The sequence below is a fragment of the Myotis yumanensis genome, unplaced genomic scaffold, assembly GCF_028538775.1.
Source record: "Myotis yumanensis isolate MYYU_CA2020_CCGP unplaced genomic scaffold, mMyoYum1.0.hap1 SCAF_7, whole genome shotgun sequence".
In the NCBI taxonomy this organism is placed as follows: domain Eukaryota; kingdom Metazoa; phylum Chordata; class Mammalia; order Chiroptera; family Vespertilionidae; genus Myotis; species Myotis yumanensis.
Window position 1 is genome coordinate 58,357,696 of NW_027223758.1, and position 19,231 is coordinate 58,376,926.

At 41.7% G+C, this 19,231-nt stretch overlaps 1 protein-coding gene across 16 annotated transcripts in view; it reads right to left on the minus strand.

Annotated features, from left to right (window-relative positions):
• DLGAP1 (DLG associated protein 1) overlaps positions 1 to 19,231 on the minus strand; it is a 626,931-nt gene that overhangs the window by 130,381 nt on the left and 477,319 nt on the right. For all 16 annotated transcript variants that reach the window (XM_070420578.1, XM_070420579.1, XM_070420581.1 and 13 more), the window contains one exon: positions 3,853 to 4,030. In XM_070420578.1, the coding sequence (XP_070276679.1) occupies positions 3,853 to 4,030 (178 nt within the window). The remainder of the gene's footprint in view (positions 1 to 3,852; positions 4,031 to 19,231) is intronic.

Sequence of the window (19,231 nt, forward strand, 5' to 3'; positions counted from 1 at the left end):
GTAGGCACTGCATAAGTAGTATATACTATTTTTCGATATAGTGAGAAGAATGAGACAAATTATTCCAACTCTCTGAGATTGAGTTTTGTAAATAAAAAAGAGATCTTTCTTATAGTTCATATGAAATTAATGAGATATTATGCAAAGCTTCCAGACTGTATCTGGTAAACAATACACTGTTACTAAATGTATATGAACATTGTTTTCATTTTCATCATAACTACTACTACCACCACTATTATTATTATTTTAAAATATATTTTTATTGATTTCAGAGAGGAAGGGAGAGGGGGAGAGAGAGATAGAAACATCAATGATGATGAGAGAGATTCATTGATCGGCTGCCTCTTACACACCGCCTACTGGGGATCGAGGTGCAACCTGGGCATGTGTCCTTGATAGGAATCAAACCTGGGACCCTTCAGTCCGCAGGCTGATGCTCTATCCATTGAGTCAAACCAGCTAGGGCAAGCCTTACTTTTAAAAGCCCTCATATTTATTAGATGTATATATAGCAAAACATAAAAAGGGAGTAACCATATAAAATGATGTTCAATTATTATCTAACATTCAAGCACAATCTGTTTTTATGGTTATTTTATTTCTGTGAGGTAGGAATGTCAAACATACAATTTAGTTATTCTAGGCCAATTTATTAGCTTACAACATTTTAATTTGATCTTTCTAGGAGACTGAAAAATATATGTATCAAGATTTAAAAGGGTACAGGATATAATGCACTTAAATTCTATACTATTAGGATTGCTACTAATGATTTATAAGAAAGCATATCTTCAACATTATAGAAGTCTACCACTTTTTGAAAAGTCTAGAGCATATATATATATATGGTAATATTGCTTTGAAGAAGAAACTATTCTCTGAATAATGGCAATATTGGAACTGCAATTGAAAGTTGAAATTATCCTTAAAGATGCTGTCTTACCTGAAAATTGAATATAGAACTAGAAAAATGAGGTATCATTAGGAATCCATTTAGGATGGCTATTCTTCCTGTATTTTACTTAAGGTGAAATGATGATACCATTGAATTGCAGAGCTTTGCCTGCTGCAGTATCAACATGCTTCTTCAGTAATTTGTTGATATCTCATTAACTCTCACTAGGAAGTAATATTGTCTCACAGAAGGTCATGTCTCTGACTCAGGGACTACTAGCCGGCAGTTGCATGGGCACACTGTCCCGATGGGGGAAGTGACACACAATATCCCAATGGGGAAGTGACATGTGCTCCTGTGTTAAATATGTAAAATTATAAAAGCAGTGAATGTGTATAAACATTTTTTCCAATAAAAAATTTTAAATCCACTGATGTATTCTGCTCACATAACAATTGTATTTATAGATGATTTTATAATTACAGAAGACTATGTGATCATGAGGCTGTCCAGAATAAAGATAAGCTTAAAGAAGCTTTGAATGTTATATTATATTGTTTACTGTGAAAATGTAAGGACAAGACAAGTCCATACTTCACCAAATGAGGCAGCAACTATTTCCCTGAGAGTTGGGTTTGTGAGCATCACTGGGCAGCATCAGCTAGCAAACATAGGTGTGCATGCTCTTAGAGATTTCTTTAAAGTAAGGAAATGCTGACATTTCACATGCCAGTTTCCCATGTCTCCCACCCTGCCCTGCTCTCAGAACCTCACTGTGGTCCCTGTCGTTCTTTGCTCTTCAAGAATCCATGTAGATCAGGGGGTAGGGATGAATGAGAGCTATGGTTTTATTTAAGGGTCTCCCTCAGAGATCAGAGATGCTTCCATGCCTAGCCTATAATAACATCATTTTTTGTTCAAATGCATTATTTGTCTAATCTATACCAACACCACATTATACTATCACTTCCCTACACCAACATCACTGCCATCACCATCATAAACACAATCTCCATCACCACCATCACTACCACCACTATTACCACCATCACCACCACTACCACCAGCATCACTATCATCACCACCATCTCTATTACCACCACCATTACCACTATCACCACCATCTTCACCATCATCATCACCATCACCAGCTCTACAGCACCACTAGTAGCATTAATTCACCTTGATGATCACAATGCCTGTCTTCCAAACTAGCTTCTCTGCCCCTAGCCTCACATCATCGCCAATATTTCCACATTTTTTGGTCAGATTAATTATCCTATGTCAAAATTCTGATCAGATTTCTTGCTTGCTTAAAAGCTGAAGTTTTAATTAATCTTTAATCAATCCCATTCCTAATGAATAAAGTCCAGTCCATTGGGCTTGCCAAGCAAGACCATTTGTATAAAAATATCTCCAGAATATAATTCAGAATAGGTTTCCATTGCTGCCTCTACAAGTATTCTAAGCTCCATCTAAACCAGAGCATTTGCTATTCCTTGTACATGCTTTAGGCTAGCATTTTTCAAAGTTAAGAATCAGATACTATTCTATTTGTTAAAATGCCTAGAAGCTTTCTCTTTAGAATCTGGGTACTTAGTATCTTTTTCTCCTTCGCTTCAGGATCTTATTGACAATTTCATGACCATTAAGACAGTCTCATTTAGCATCTGGTTACTTACATATCTTACAGGGTGCTTATAAGGACTAATATTTTAAAAATATAAAGCAATTGGCATAGTGCCTGACCTAGTAAAGGTGGCTTCATTGTTAATTCTTGCCCTACCTATCTCAGAGTGTTTTTGCGGTGTTCAAGAAAATAATGTTTGTGCCAGCACTTTTTAAGTTTTTTGTATGTTCTCCATTCGACTGTAAGCTTTGGGGGTGGTGGCGGCAGGGATTATGTTATATTCATCACTGAATAGCATGCATAATCCAGCTCAGTGTTCAGCTCAATAAATACTAGTATTAGCTGAATTAATAGCATAGTGCGTATTTCTTAAATTGTGAGATAACTTTAAATGAAATGTTCCTACACATCATTAAAAATAACCTTCTTTTCGTCCTTCCAGAGGAAGCTTCTGAGGTACCTTCTGCTTTCCTGGTGACCCCTGAAAGCCGCAAGGTCAGGTGCCCCAAGAGTCTCAGGTCCTTTTCACACCGCTCTCCCATGCCCTCTGAGACCCTGAGTGGGAGAGACTAGAAAAGCTTTAGCCGAATACGTTGCATTTATTGAGTGTTTTTTTAAAAATATATTTTTATTGATTTCAGAGAGGAAGGGAGAGGGAGAGAGAGATAGAAACATCCATGATGAGAGAGAATCATTGATCAGCTGCCTCTTACACGTCCCACACTGGGGATCGAGCCCACAACCTGGGAATGTACCCTGACCAGGAATGGAACCATGACCTCCTGGTTTATAAGGTCGACTCTCAACCACTGAGCTATGCTGGCTGGGCAAACTTTGAGTCTTCATCTCCAGTCCTGTGTACCAGTTCTTAGAAGTGGACTTCTGTCTCATTACCAAGCCACACTATTCACCTAGGACCCACTGCAGGTAAATAGATTATATCTCATTTCTTGTCTTGATGGCCTGCTTGATACTTGTGCTTTTATGATTGGACACTGCCTTGGTTTTGCCAGTGATGTCTACCATGTCCTTTTATCCTTTGGCCATCTTACAACTGAAGCCTCATCTATTGACTTCTTGCTGACAAATTTACTGATGCTCATGAATTTCCAAGAACTCCCCTGATGTGCTTTATTTATCTGCAGAAGACCCCTCACCTGCTGGTAGATTGTTGATATCAGGGGCCAAACGCAAGCAGCATTCAGACCAGGCCTCGTGCCTGATTCAGCAGTGGTCTCCTGGGGGAATGACTGACTCATCACTTCGTCACTCTCAGTGTCCAGTAACCCTTGTGCAGTTAATGGCCTGTGGCCAAGGTGCTCACCTGGCTGATGGTGCTCATGGCTCGCATGTAGCTCTCATTCCTGGAGCGGAACTTTGGTGACGTGAGCAGGCCAGCAGGGTCAAGGCTGTCTAGGCTTCGGTTGATGGAGACTTCACTTACTGCCCTCAAGTAACTGTGACTCCGGATCTGGAGTTTGGGGGAGTGTTCATTGGAAATCCTGGAAGAGATCAATAAAAGGGATGCATTTAGTCACATTCTATAATGTAGACGGTAGTAAGATGCGGCAGTGCTATCATTAACACGGCACCTAAAATGCTGGGGCAAATAATATAAATGCCCTCCCATGATTGCTCAACTCCTGCATGGTGTCGCAGAAGGAAAACCTTTCACAGGAAATCATCATGGTCTGGTGACACCAGAGAGCAATTAAATTCTCAAACTATGAAACAATTTCGCCGTTCACCTTTGCCTCGGCATCTGGGGAGGAAGATGACAGCTGCGACCGCCTCGCCCCAGAATTCTGTCCTGTGTAATTTGTAAGCTTTTCCTTTGTGCCCGTTTCTTTTCAGTGCTTTCACAAAATAGAAATTTTAATTTAAAAATTCCATTCAAAATGAAAAAACATTATAAATAAGTAGGAATTATAAAAAAGAAATGCACCAGAATTTTATGAAGAAAACGATAAAACTTCATGGCAGGCAATATATAAGGCCTAAGTAACTATAAAGGAAAACAATTTTCCTGGATGGAAATATGAAATATTGTAATAAAATTTCCCCAAATAATCTATAAATTTAATGCAATTGCAATAAAAATTCCCACAGAATTTTTTATTGGAATGTAACAAACTCCAAAAGTTTCTATGAGGTTCGTGGCAGCATTATCCATAAAACCTAAATTTGGAAATAATCCAAATGTCTATCAATAGACACACAGATAAGTAAAATGTGGTATATCCATGTCATGGAATACTATTTCTCCGTAAAAAGGAATGAAACAGTCATTGAATAGGGAACATACCTGCAACACTACACAATGTAACAAAAAGGGTTCACATCCATAACATGTAAATTAGACTGAAAAATGAATAAAGAACAATGCAACCAATTCAAATAAAATGGGGAAAAGCTATAAAGAGGTAATCACAGGAAAATAGATACATGAATTTACAGGAAAATACATTTATATGCCACCATGTTATAAAAAGATGTTCAGTCTCACTAATAATTAGGGAAATGTTGATAAAGGGTAAGATACTATTTGCACATTAAATCCATGCACATCCCTGTCCATGTCCTCAGATGGTGAAGATATTCTTCACAGTTCAAATGTCCTCTTCGCATTGCATAATATTGAACCCATTCTTTAAAAAAACATGCAGAAAATTTTATTTCACTGAACAGGAAGTTGGAGGTAGAGTACTCGAGATTAATTCAGTGGTTCCGGTTCTTTCCATCTCTCAGCTTCACCATCTTGTGTTCTGACCTTTGTTTTCAGGGATCTCCCTTCCTTACAAGGTGGTTGCTGCAGGTCTGGGTCTCATGCATGTTCATACACATCATGGTAAGCTGCCACCACAATGTGGCCCATAGGCACACTACCGTCAGAGGTTCTGGCCAACAGCTCATTGAGGTCCCAGCCAACACCAGTCCCAGAAGCCAGAATGTGAGTGAAGATACCTCTAGATGATTCCAGCTCCCTCAGGCATTAATTTTCCCAACTGATGCTCCAGACATATTGGGCAGAGACAAACCATCCTCATGTTGCCCCATCTGAGTTACTGACTTGCAAAATCCATGATCACAATATTGTTTTATGCCACTAAGTTTTGGGGTGGTTGCATCCATTCATGAAGCTTGACTTAACTATGGGTTTGCATCCCAATAAACTTATTGTAAATAACGCTGGCAACATGTACACTGTAGGCTATCAGTTGCTTACTCTTGTGATTGATTGCATGCCTTGCTATGAGCTGTGGCTCAGTGCCACTGCCCAGCATCATGAGAGTATCATGCTGCATATCACTAGCTAGGAAAAGACAAAAATTCAAAATTCAAAGTACGATTTCTACTGAATACATAAGGCTTTGCACCATGCTAGAACAGAAAAATTGTAAGCCGAACCATCGTGCCAGCGACCATCTGTAGGAAAAGACTAATAACATGGCCCCTGACTTACTCCCAAACTGGATGTTAGACCTGAGTTCATGCCTGAGAATAAGCAGTTAATTTCCAAATCTTTAAACTTCTGCTGTGATGAATCAGGGTCTATGTGTGTGGGCTCGAGCACCACTGTGCATGAGGCTCCTGTGTATTCCATGTCCCAGCCTGATGGATGGGTCAGTGCTGTAGTCAGTGGAGAGGAAGGAAGGCATGAGCCAAGGGAGATGGCGGGACTTTCCTCTTGTTCTTCTCTGATTTGCAGCATTTTTTTTAAAATATATTTTTATTGATTTTTTACAGAGAGGAAGGGAGAGAGATAGATAGTTAGAAACATCGATGGGAGAGAAACATCGATCAGCGGCCTCCTGCACATCTCCCACTGGGGATGTGCCCGCAACCCAGGTACATGCCCTTGACTGGAATCGAACCTGGGACCCTTCAGTCCACAGGCCGACACTCTATCCACTGAGCCAAACCGGTTTCGGCATGCAGCATTCTTGTCTGATTAGCTGGGAAATGCAGGTGGTTTCTAATGACCAGACTGCCCTACTGAGTATCGCCTCCTGCCTTCCAATACATCACTGGCTCCCACAATTCCTTATACTATAGCTATCCTGGTGCCTTAATTAAGGCATGGAAAGACCAGACGTGACCATAGAAAAAGGCATTTAAAATACAATTTTAATGTGCCATGAAATACACACGAATGCACATTCACTTGCTATGTTTTACCACAGCTTTAGCTGTAGAAATGCAACAGTTCTGAAACTTATATTTAGAGAAAATAACTATTCATTCATCCAAATAGAAAGAATAAAAAGGTTTTGCAGTAAATGTGAAGAATCATTAACTTAACAGATTCTGAACAGAAAGTATAATTGCCCACCATATAAGGCAGAAACATATTTTAAACCATTGTTGAGCAGAATGAAAACATGCTGCACCAATCCATTATCACCAGAATCAAATAGTATTCAAATGGCCACATGTTCTCTGAGCAAATCAGTTAGGTACAAAGACAGTAATAATTAGGACTGTTGGCAGTCAAAAGCTTTTCCAGAATCATACTCAGATATTGAAAAGATGACTTCTGCCCACTTAATTACTTTTGCATCATGATAAATGATAGTAATTTTTTATGCCTTGAGCGAGAAAGAATGGAAATATAATATTTACCCCAATGAAGATGGCTTAACTTACCCATAGAGAAGCACTGAACAATCATTTACTGACACATAAAGAGAGATACAAGCTTTCTGGTCAAAATGTTCTCTATTATGGTAGCAATATAATACATTATACATATTCTTCTGTGGAAAATTCCAAGATTCTTATTTTAAATTTTAAAAAATTAATTTATTTTTTTGTATAATATATTTTTATTGGTTTCAGAGAGGAAGGGAGAGGGAGAGAGAGAGATAGAAAGATCAATGATGAGAGAGAATCATTGATAGGCTGCCTCCTCCATGCCCCACAATGGGGATGGAGCCTGCAACCTGGGCATGTGCCCTGACCGGGAATCAAACCATGACCTCCTGATTCATAGGACGACACCCAACCAATGAGCCACACCGGCGGGGCAAAAAAAAAAAAAAAAAAAAAAAAAAAATCCCAAGAATCTCATAAGGAATGTGTATAAAACTCCAGCTAGGGAGCCAGGGAACTAGACAAAATAAATAAACAAAGCTACTCTTTCATATGCTGCTGTTGGGAGAGCTAAAACTCATCTTGTTTCCTTCCTTCATCTACACCCTGAAGGCCCTTCCTCTTCTCTGGGTCTTTATTAACCGGCTTTCGCCTCTGCGCTAATGAAAAAGGCGTTTATGCCCCGTCCTGCTCTGTCCTATGCTCAGTGGTTTAAGTGAAGGAAAGGTGTGTCTGTCTCCAAAGACAGGGCCCTGACCACAAGGCGAGTCAGTCCCGGAGAGCGCCTGCAGGGGGCGGTCGACGCCGAGGAATGAACAGAAGGCGCTGGCTGCACAGCACATTCTGCACCTCTTGTACTAGGTATGTAAGAAAGGGGCCTTCTGGGGGAATTCAGGGTTATTCGCTCAAATCAAGTTGCTAAATGTTTGCCATTGGTGACTTAAAGATGCGGCCTGGGTAGATGTGGACATCTTTTCACAGGCTCTCATTTTACAGATGAGGGAGTAACAGGCCCAGAGGAGCCCTGCGCTCTAACTAGCTAGTGAGAGGCATGGCTGATGCTAGAACTGAGGTCTCCTACTGGCCTGCCCCTTCTACCCGCTTTAAAAAAACTCCAGGTGGCTCCTGCTGCTTACAAGATAAATATCTAATGCTAAAAGAACATTCCCCCTTCTGAGTAAGCATAGCTAGGCTTCCAGCGGTTCTCAACCTGTGGGTCGCGACCCCTGAAAACACATCCTGCATATCAGATATTTACATTACGATTCGTAACAGTAGCAAAATTACAGTTATGAAGTAGCAACGAAAATAATTTTATGGTTGGGGGTCACCACAACATGAGGAACTGTATTAAAGGGTCGCGGCATTAGGAAGGTTGAGAACCACTGAAAGTGGTGCATGAAGCGCTCATTAGGGGAAAAACAAGCACAAACTTGAAATGAGATAGAATTATGGACATATTGCAATATCTTACTATTTTACAGCAACCTTAGGCTCTCATGGTAAGGCCAGTTAATAAATTAATGTTTTTCTAGCTGTATCTGCCTATTGTCTTTAAATATATTTAGAAATGAGGTGTTTTTTTTTTTTTCTAGTAAACACTTTGGGAATTTTATTATTTTCACCCCATCCTCAATTTCTGAATCCCACTTACAACAATTAATTTAGGCTCTCAGGGTATTTTTAAAAGCAAGCTACTCAAAATTTGGTCCTGGGACTGGCAGCATCACCTGGGAGCTTGCTAGAAATGTGGAATCGCAGGCCCCTGTCAGGTGTACTGCACCAGCGCCTGCATTTTCACAGGATTCCCAGGTGTTCCTTATGTGCATGAAAGTTTGAACAGAACTCCTCTAAGCCCCCATCCTCCTCTCTGCTGGAGACATGGCAGCAGGAAACGAGGCTCTAAGGCAGTGGTCGGCAAACTCATTAGTCAACAGAGCCAAATATCAACAGTACAACGATTGAAATTTCTCTTGAGAGCCAAATTTTTTAAACTTAAACTATATAGGTAGGTACATTGTTATTAACTTAATTAGGGTACTCCTAAGGCTTAGGAAGAGCCACACTCAAGGGGCCAAAGAGCCGCATGTGGCTCGTGAGCCGCAGTGTGCCGACCATGGTTCTGGGCTATGGTAGCATCCATACACTGTTTAAATTACTCAGTGCTAGGATTTTCCTCTTGGCCTGGGCTAGGATACAAGAAGCTCAGATCTCCTGTTTAAGCCTTACTAAAGGCCTGGTCAGTGGTTCAAGTCTGCCAGGCAACAAAAGCCTCATCATTTCTCTCCTCCTAATGACAAGGCAATTAATCACCAGGGAATGTTAGTGATTTCCTTTTCTTTTGGTTAATCCATATTTTTTCCATTGATTTTTAGAGAGAGTGGAAGGGAGGGAGGGAGAGAGAAACATCCATGTGTCCACAAAGATCAGTTGCCTCCTACACATGCTGGACCCTGGCCAGGATCAGGCCTGCAACCCAGGTATAAGCCCTTGACCGGGAATTGTTCTAATCATTGAGCAAAACTGGCCAAGGCAGTGATGTCCTTTTTATTGCTCATTTAGGAGAGTCTCTATCTGTGATGCCGGAGAGGCTTTCTTTTTTTTTTTTTTTTTAAACTATAAATTATTATTTTTTTATTTTTTTTTATTTTTCGCTTAAAGTATTACAAAGGGTATTACATAAGTGTCCTTTTTTCCCCCCCGCCCTTGACAAGCCCCTGCCCTCCCTTACCCCCCAGTGTCTTATGTCCATTAGTTATGGTTATATGGGTGCATACAAGTCCTTCGGTTGATCTCTTACTCCCCTCCCTCCTGTCCCCCACCCCTCTCTGGCCTTCCCACTGCAGTCCAACAATCAGTTTGAGGCAACTCTGCCACTGTATTTATTATTGTTTAAAAGTTTGTAGTGGTCTTAATTATCCATGAAAGAGTGAGATCATGTGGTATTTTTCCTTCATTGACTGGCTTGTTTCACTTAGCATAATGCTCTCCAGTTCCATCCTTGCTGTTGCAAATGGTAGGAGTTCCTTCTTTTTAACAGCAGCATAGTATTCCATCGTGTAGATGTACCACAGTTTTCTAATCCATTCATCTACTGATGGGCACTTAGGCTGTTTCCAGATCTTAGCTATGGTGAATTGTGCTGCTATGAACATCTGGGTACATATATCCTTTCTGATTGGTGTTTCTGGTTTCTTGGGATATATTCCTAGAAGTGGGATCACAGGGTCAAATGGGAGTTCCATTTCCAATTTTTTGAGGAACCTCCATACTGTCTTCCATAGTGGCTGCACCAGTCTGCATTCCCACCAGCAGTGCACAAGTGTTCCTTTTTGCCGGAGAGGCTTTCAATTCAGATGTCAAGGGCATGTAATGGAAAGGAGGTGGACTTGTCTTGCTAGAGAGGCTGACTTGCTAACAGTTGCCTCCTTCTTGCTGCTGGCAGGAGGTGGTTATCATTAAAGGGGGTAGTTTAGCCATTGCCCAATCATCCCAGTCTTCTACTTGGCCCTACTTCTTTAAATAAGACACTTTAAAAATCAATTCATTAGCTGAGGAAGTATTATCACAAGAAACTCTCGTAGAAAACTGTGGAATTTTAAATAGTAAATACACAACTCTAAAACAATTGTTTTACTGAAATATGTATGCAAAATAGTGCACAAGTTATAAGCTTACAGCTTGACAACTCAATGATTTGTCACAAAGAAAATATACCCACAGAACCAACTCTCAATAAAAAAGAAATTCTTTCTAAAAAAAAAAAAGAAAGAGCACTTTCTTGATGACTAGTATCCCCGAAGCTCCTTGCCAATCACACATCCCCCCCTTCCCCAAGGTAACTGGCTTCCTGCACCATGGACTTGTTAGGCCTGCTTTTAACTTTAGATAAGTGGAATCATAAAGTATGTATTCTTTTGCGTCTGGATCCTTTCACTCAACATGGTGTTTATGTGATTTATCCTGGTTGCTTGGTGTAGCTGTAGTTTGTTTATTGGTCTAAGTAGTCCATTGTATGCATATGCTGTTATTTATTTATCCAATCTATTCTTGTCGATGGACAGTTTAGCCAATGCCAGCTGAGGATGTTAAAAATAACACTGCTATGAGTATTTTGTATCTTGTTGTGTATATGCCTAGGAATGGAATTATTGGCTTATAAACTCTGAATTTTGGGGGAATGACAGTCCACCACAGGCCCCAAGCACTCCTGCGTGTCCTTCCTGGGTGTGCCAAACTTCAAGCCATAGCCATCCCTGATACTGAGCACTTCCTGTAGCTGGTCACATAGGAACTAAGCAGGTCACAGCCACCATGGTGAGAATGCTGCTTGCTCCTCAGGGGAAGCAGGAGGACTGGCATGTTTGCTGCTTGCTACAAAAGGCCCTGAGTCCTGGACCCTGTGTGCCTCAGCTATTGCACAACCCCTTGTGTGAGTGGCTTACATCTAGGCCCATCGTGTTCCCAGTGGGTGTGGGACTCAGGAAACCAGCTCACCTGTTTGATGTTCCTGCCATTTGCTATGCTGTGAGTCAGAAACTGTCTATTACATCTCAGAGCCCACTTTTGGCAACTGTGGAGTGTGGCAAGCCACCTTGCTTGTCTACCTAGCCATCTCCTTTGGGGTCTTATTACTCCTTGCTCTCCCTCCATGAGGTTGTGGTTCTCCAAAGTAATCTCTTATTACTCTTCTGACTCAAGCTTTTTAGAACTCGATGGCTACTATTTTAATGCCCATTATTTATATACTTCCATATTATCAAATAGGATAATTCTTACAGAAATTCTGTGAGGCAGGCATTATTTTACAGAGTATTTTACAGTATTTATATTGCACTGAAGACAGAAGGTTAAGGGATACATTTGGTTTTATAAAACTATGATAACAATGGTTACCATAATATATAACTACAACCCTTAATGCTTTATATGTGACCTAGAAGCCCAGCACACGAAATCATGCAGCCCCACCCACCCACATGGCCTTGTAGTGCTCGCAGCCCCAATCACGTGAGCCCTGCCCACCCGCCCGCCGCCCTGCTGGGCTCACAACCCTGCCTACCCACGCCCGTCTTTGGTTGTTACGGAGTTAGGGCCACGGGCTTTTTATACATATATATATATATATATAGATTGTTTCATTACAATAAGATAGATGTTATTGTCATTCCCAATAAATTAATAAATCAACATGCATTAAAGCTAACTCACCTGATTACAGTCACACAAACAGTAACACCCTGCAGCATTTATAGTCTAACTAGAGCAGTGGTTCTCAACCTTCTGGCCCTTTAAATAGAGTTCCTCATGTTGTGACCCAATCATAAAATTATTTTCGTTGCTACTTCATAACTGTAATGTTGCTACTGTTATGAATTGTAATGTAAATATCAGACATGCAGGATGGTCTTAGGCGACCCCTGTAAAAGGGTCATTCAACTGCCAAAGGGGTCGAGACCCACAGGTTGAGAACCACTGAACTAGAGGCTCGATGCACAATATTCGTGCAAGAGTAGGCCTTCCTTCCCCCGGCTGCCCATACTGGCTTCCCTCTGGCACCCAGCACTCGGGACCCAGGCTTCCCTCTGGCCACCAGCAGGCACCTGGGACCGGGGCTTCTCTGGAAACCCCGGCTTCGTCTGGAAGGTTGTCTGGAAGGACATCTGGTCTAATTAGCATATTATGCTTTTACTAAAAGCCTGGTGCACAAATTTGTGCACTCGTGTGGTCGGAGATCCCTCAGCCCAGCCTGTGCCCTCTCGCAGTCTGGGAGACCTCGGGAAATGTCCAACTAATGGCTTAGGCCCATTCCTCACTGCACTCGCCAGCTGTGAGCCCGGCTTCTGGCTGAGCAGTGCTCCCCCTGTGGGAACACACTGACCACCAGGGGGAAGCTCCTGCATTGAGCATCTGCCCCAGGTGGTCAGTGCGCATTATAGCGACCAGTTGTTCCACCATTCGGTCTATTAGCATATTAGCCTTTTATTATACAGGAGTATTATAGATCTGTAAGTGGCACAGCTTGAACCCATGTCCTGGGAACTCAGCACTGGTGTTCACTTCACTGGACACTTTGCCAAGACACCTTAGCCCTCGACAACTATATGCTTGTTTGAGTCCCCCACCTGGCACTTGATTGAATGAGCTGTGAAATGACCAGTGATTAGGCAGAGAATTGAGAGGAAGGAGAATGGAAGGTTTGGGAAATTCTTGTACTAGACCATCAACCTCCAAATAACAACAGACTGTGCTTGTGCACTGAATATAAAATTGCTTCCAGAAGGGGAGTATAAATCCTTAGAAATCTAGAAGAGTATATGTGTCTAATTTTAAAGGAAACATTAATTTAGGCTTTTAAAGGTTACCAGTCTCATAATCATCTGGAGCTCTCTTTCTCCAGGAAAAGTAGTTCTAGAAGGTCAGGAGGGGTGTCTTCGTGTGTGTCTGTAGTACTCAAATGAAATGAATTCTCAGAAAGTCAGGAGTCTTTCATGTTTTTTCATCTCACCATGCTAACATGGCCTCAACCTAGATCCAAGAGACTGGCCCCTGGGAAGAACAAATACATGATTAACTTTTCACACCGACCCAGTTCTTGGCTTCTTTGCTTAGGGACCTGGCCACTTTTGGGGCTACACTGATTCTCCATCATAACCTAAAAGTGAAAATGCTTTCCTGATTCACCCTGCCATCCACACCCAGTGCCAGCATGTTTCTTTGGGGACATCACACTATTTCTCTGACTCTGAATGTGACAGAGGGGAAATTGTGTAACATTTGCCCAGTTGCCATTTCAAGAAACTGATTAGAAGAAATCCTTGGGAAAATTATCTTGTATATGTGTTATAAAATCAGTTTTAAGGGTCTATTACATTTGAAAAACCTGCATTTCAATGATCGCTTAGTTTTCCTTTAAATATACATTCCAAATTATGGCTGGGTATTTTGGCAGAGAGTGGGGAAAAGGGTTTACATAGATGTTCAGAGGGAAATTCAGAAATATTCTTCAGTGACCAGGAACTCCATGATGAAATGTATCCTCAGTAGAGAGGGGCCATTTCAACATCAGCCCACGTAAATCCAGAAATGATTATTTCAGAGGATAAGAGGGAATATGTTAAAGAAAAAAATGTAGATACTTTCATTTAAGTGGAGAGATGGTGAAGAAATATGCATATGTGGCTGGGGAGAGGGGCTAGAAGAGGATATACAATGTTATATCTTAAAGTAAATTTCACAGAGACCTATTGGTTATTATTTCATATTGAAAGTAAGGAAAAGAAAGCAATTCTCATCCATCTTACTTGGAATGTTTATACTATATTGTTATGGCCATTTCTTCTTGTATAAATAAAAAGTGATATAAACATCATTACAAGGGTATCTGGGGTAGAGAGTAGGCATATTTTGATTCTGAAAGGTATTTCAAATCAGTGATAAGCTTAAGTGGATCAACAAGACCCAGTCAAAAACAGGTCTTGCATTTTTATATTAAGTACTGCTTCTTTCAGTCCGATAAAACAATTCAGCCAGTAATGATTGTATTGGTATTCAGAGGAAAATATTTGTGAGAAACAAGTTCTTCAGATCTAACATTAGAGTCCGGGGTGTGGGACCCTCTTCTGAGATCGGGGGCCTGCAGCACTCGTGTGGAAGGAATCCCCAAAGCAAGCAACCTGTCACACATCCATTCTTTCACTTCCTTTTTACAAGTCCCTCACTTTGTACTATTGCCATTGATACTTACTCAAGGATCTCTGATTAAAGATAGTGAATCTTTAGAGAAAAATTTAATTGTGCACATCAGAGTCTTGAACTAATTGCCTTTTATGTTGCACATGTAAAGCAGGTCATGCCTCTCCTTTTAGCACATGTAGGGAAGAAAAGGCCTTTCTGATGGAAGGATCTAGGTTAGCAATAAAAACAGTTTCCTGACAGTGTGGGCTGTAGGTTCAGGCTTCTCAGGGCTGCTGGGGAATCCCTCACTAGAATGCTCAGGCAGAGAGAGACCCGCACACAGCAGCGATGTGTGGAGAGACACACGCCCCTCAGAATCGGCCAGAGTGCAAACTTCTGGAGCCAAACCTCTACATTTGTGAAATAGAAAGGCTAAGCATGGCTGTGGAAAAGAAGAACAAATGATCACTATATTAGGGGTAAAAATTCCTTGGGAGAGCAGACAAGGAAAGCAAAGAGAAGGGATGAGGATGTGACAGGAAGCTGGATCCTGCCATGGAGATGCAGGTGGGTACCATGGCGGCTCTGGCCATGGCTTTGCACCCGCTCTCCATGGCCCTGCCCTGTCCTAGAGCCTCTTAAGTCGCTCACATGGTATCTACACAGGAGATTCCCCTGACATCTAACACTCAGTATAACCCACCCTGCTCTCACCCTCACATTTCCTGGGTGAACAGTGCCCCTTCTTTGTATGGACAGGTTCAAAGTCTCCCTAATCATTGTTTCTTTAATCTCCACAATGAGGAAGTTGAATTAGGTTGTGATTTTTACTAACGAGTTTATTCAAGAAAAGCAGGAAACAGCCTCTAGATTTAGCTAAAAGAAGCATAGTTGCTTGGTTTCTGTTAAATATGACAGCATTTGGGGAGAAGGGAATTGGACACTGAGTTTTTGGCATTGGGAAGTGGGAAGGCTTCCTCCGGAGGACTCCCTGTGAGGGTATTTGGCAGGGCTTCAACATCTGTCACAAGGGGGCTGGTAGATTTATGTGCTTCTCAAGGAGGCCCCTGAACTTGCTTTCAGCATGAGATAAATCACTGTCACTTTGCAGACAGGCACAGACAAACATGGCGGTGACTTTTGCTTCATTAAAACAAAAGAACCAACCAGGCTCCCGCAGATGTGGTTTCTGCCTCTTCAAAATGACAGAATCAATTAGTGCAGGTTCACCTCCACAGTATGCCACGGGCATGGCTTTTGGGCTGAGGCAATAAAGACCTGTCAACTATGATGATGTTTTTGGAGAACAGGTGGGGAATATGTGGCAGCTCATCAGGATATGAAAAATGATACCCCTTGGAAAAGTAGGTACAGGCATTGTAATAATATACTTGACAGACACCTTCCCTTCTAGCAACTTTGCAAGGCATGATGATAATTACTAATCAAATTGGCTCAATATAGTATAACAGTACTCACCAGAAATCAGCCCAGATGGGAAAACTGTGAAAAACAGCATTTTTTTCTCATTAATTTTATGCACTTTTATTACTACAATGGGGTCATGAAATTTAAAGTGTCTCACAAGAAAAAAGGCTGTGGATTCATAAAGCTGGTGTGAATCCAGAGCTGTCAAAGTTTGGTCTGTGCTGTATGATGCCATTTATTTATTGAATCAAGGTGATATATGTGTGTGCATATTTGTGTGTGTGTGTGTGTGTGTGTGAGAGAGAGAGAGAGAGAGAGAGAGAAAGAGAGAGAGAGAGTAAGAAAGAGAGAGAAAGAGAGAGAGGAAGAGAGAGAGAGGAAGAGAGAAAGGGAAGGAGAAGCCTTATTCATATAAAAATACATTAAATATTTACTTAGGTGTCAATGATAACCATCATGTAATATACACTATTATACATAGTCAGGTATAAAGTATATTTTCTTAGAAAGTATAACAATATTTTCATTTTATTTATTAATTATTTTTTAAGTTTATTTTTTTATGTTGACATTATTACAGATGCTCTCTATTTTCCCCCCACTTCTCCCCTCTACCAGCGACTGCCCCACCTTAGGTCTTCACTACTATTGTCTGTGTCCATGGGCTACGCATATCCTAATATATAAAAACCCTGGGTCTGTCACATCCACAACGACTGAAGACTTGACCTAAAGCCTAGGCTGTGTAGGCAGCAGGCTCTGGTGGGTGGGGACTTGTGGCAGCGGAGATGAGGACGGGGGTGGGAGGGCGGGGGCAGGGCTGGCACTCACACTCACTCACAACCGCGCACACACACACACAGACACACAGAGTGCCTACCAGCTCACAGCCTTTTCTCCCTTTCTTTCCCTCCCTCCCAGCTCACTCTCAGAGCCTCTCTCAGAATGAGGAAACAAAACAGACCGGGCCTGAAGAGGCCTGGATGGAAGGGAGAGCTGGCAGAGGGTGGAGTGGCTCCCACTGGCTCCACCCCCTCCCAGCCAGGAAAGAGGAAGAGGGACACAGGGAGGCGGGGAGTCCTGGAGGACTGCTGGGAAAAACAAGAGAGACAGAAACTGGGGGAGATCTGGCCGGCAGGGGAGGGCAGTTGGGGGCAAGATCAGGCCAGCAGGGGAGGGCAGTTAGGGGTGATCAGACAGGCAGAGGGAGTTGGGGGCAAGATCAGGCCAGCAGGGGAGAGCAGTTAGGGGTGATCAGGCAGGCAGGCAGGCAGGCAGAGGCATATAGGGGCAATCAGGTAGGCAGGCAGAGAGGTTAGGGGCGATTAGGCAGGCAGGCAGAGGCAGTTAGGTGTGATCAGGCAGGCAGGCAGGCGAGTGGTTAGGAGCCAGCAGTCCCAGATTGCAAGAGGGATGTCCGACTGCTGGTTTAGGCCCAATCCCGGCCTAAACCGGCAGTCGGACATCCCCCAAGGGGTCCCCAATTGGAGAGGGTGCAGGGTGGGCTGAGGGACCCCCCCACCCCGTGCACAAATTTCGTGCACCAGGCCACTAGTATACATATAAGTTCTTTGGTTAATCTCTTTCCAGCTCCCCTTCCTCCTCCCCTGTGAGATATGTCAGTCTGTTCCATGCATCCATGCCTCTGGACCTATTTTGTTCATCAATTTATTTTTTCCCCCACTAGATTCACATATAAGTGAGATCATGTGATGTTTGTCTTTTTCTGACTGGCTTATTTCAGTTAGCATAGTGGTCTCCAGGTTCATCCATGCTGTTGATGAACGGTAAGAAATCCTTCTTTTTACAGCTGCATGGTTATTCCATTGTATAAATGTACCACAGCTTTTTTATCCAGTCATTTAACTGATGGGTACTTGGGTTGTTTCCAGATCTTAACTATTGTAAATAACTCTGCTATGAACTAGGGATGCATATATCCTTTCTGATTGGTGTTTAGAGATTCTTAGGATATATTCCCAGAAGTGGGATCGCTGGGTTAAACAGTACTTCCATTTTTAATTTTTTGAGGAAACTCCATACTGTTTTCCACAGTGGCTGCACCAGTCTGTATTCCCACCAGCAGTGTACTATGGGTTTCCTTTTCTCCACATCCTCACCAGCACTTGTTGTTTGTTGATTTATTGATGGTAGCCATTCTGGCAGGTGTGAGGTGATGTCTCATTGTCATTTTAATTTGCATCTCTCTGATCATTAGTGACATTGAGCATTTTTCCATATGCCTATTGGTCATCTGTATGTCCTCTATGGAGAAGTCTCTATTCAAGTCCTTTGCCAATTTTTAAATTAGATTGTTTGTCTTCCTAGTGTTGAGTTGTATGAGTTCTTTGTATGCTTTGGAAATTAACCCCTGATTAGATGTATTATTGGCAAATATGTTCTCCCATTCAGTTGACATTTTGTTGATGGTTTCTTTTGCTCTACAGAAGCTTTTTAGTTTGATGTAGTCCCATTTATTTGTTTTTTTTCCCCCTTTGTTTCCCTTGCCCTAGGATATGTATTGATGAAAATCTTACTATGTGAGATGTCTGAGACTTTTCTGCCTATATTTTGTTCTAGGATTTTTATGGTTTCATGACTTATATTTAAGTCTTTTATTTGAGTTTATTCTTGTGTATAGTATGAGTTGGTGGTCTATTTTCATTTTTTTGTATGTACCTGTCCTATTTTCCCAACACCATTTTTTGAAGAATCTATATTTACTCCATTGTATGCTTTTGCCTCTTTTGTCAAATATTAATTGACCATAATAGTGTGGGTTGATTTCTAGGGTCTCTGTTCAGTTCCACTAGCCTATATATCTGTTATTGTGTCAGTGCCAGGCTGTTTTGATTATAATATAGTAATATAGTTTGATATCTGTTCTCGTGGTCCTTCCAACTTTGTTCTTCTTTTTCAAGATTGCTGAGGCTATTCAGGGTCTTTTTTTGGTTCCATATGAATTTTTAGAATATTTGTTTTAGACCTGTGAAATATGCCATTGG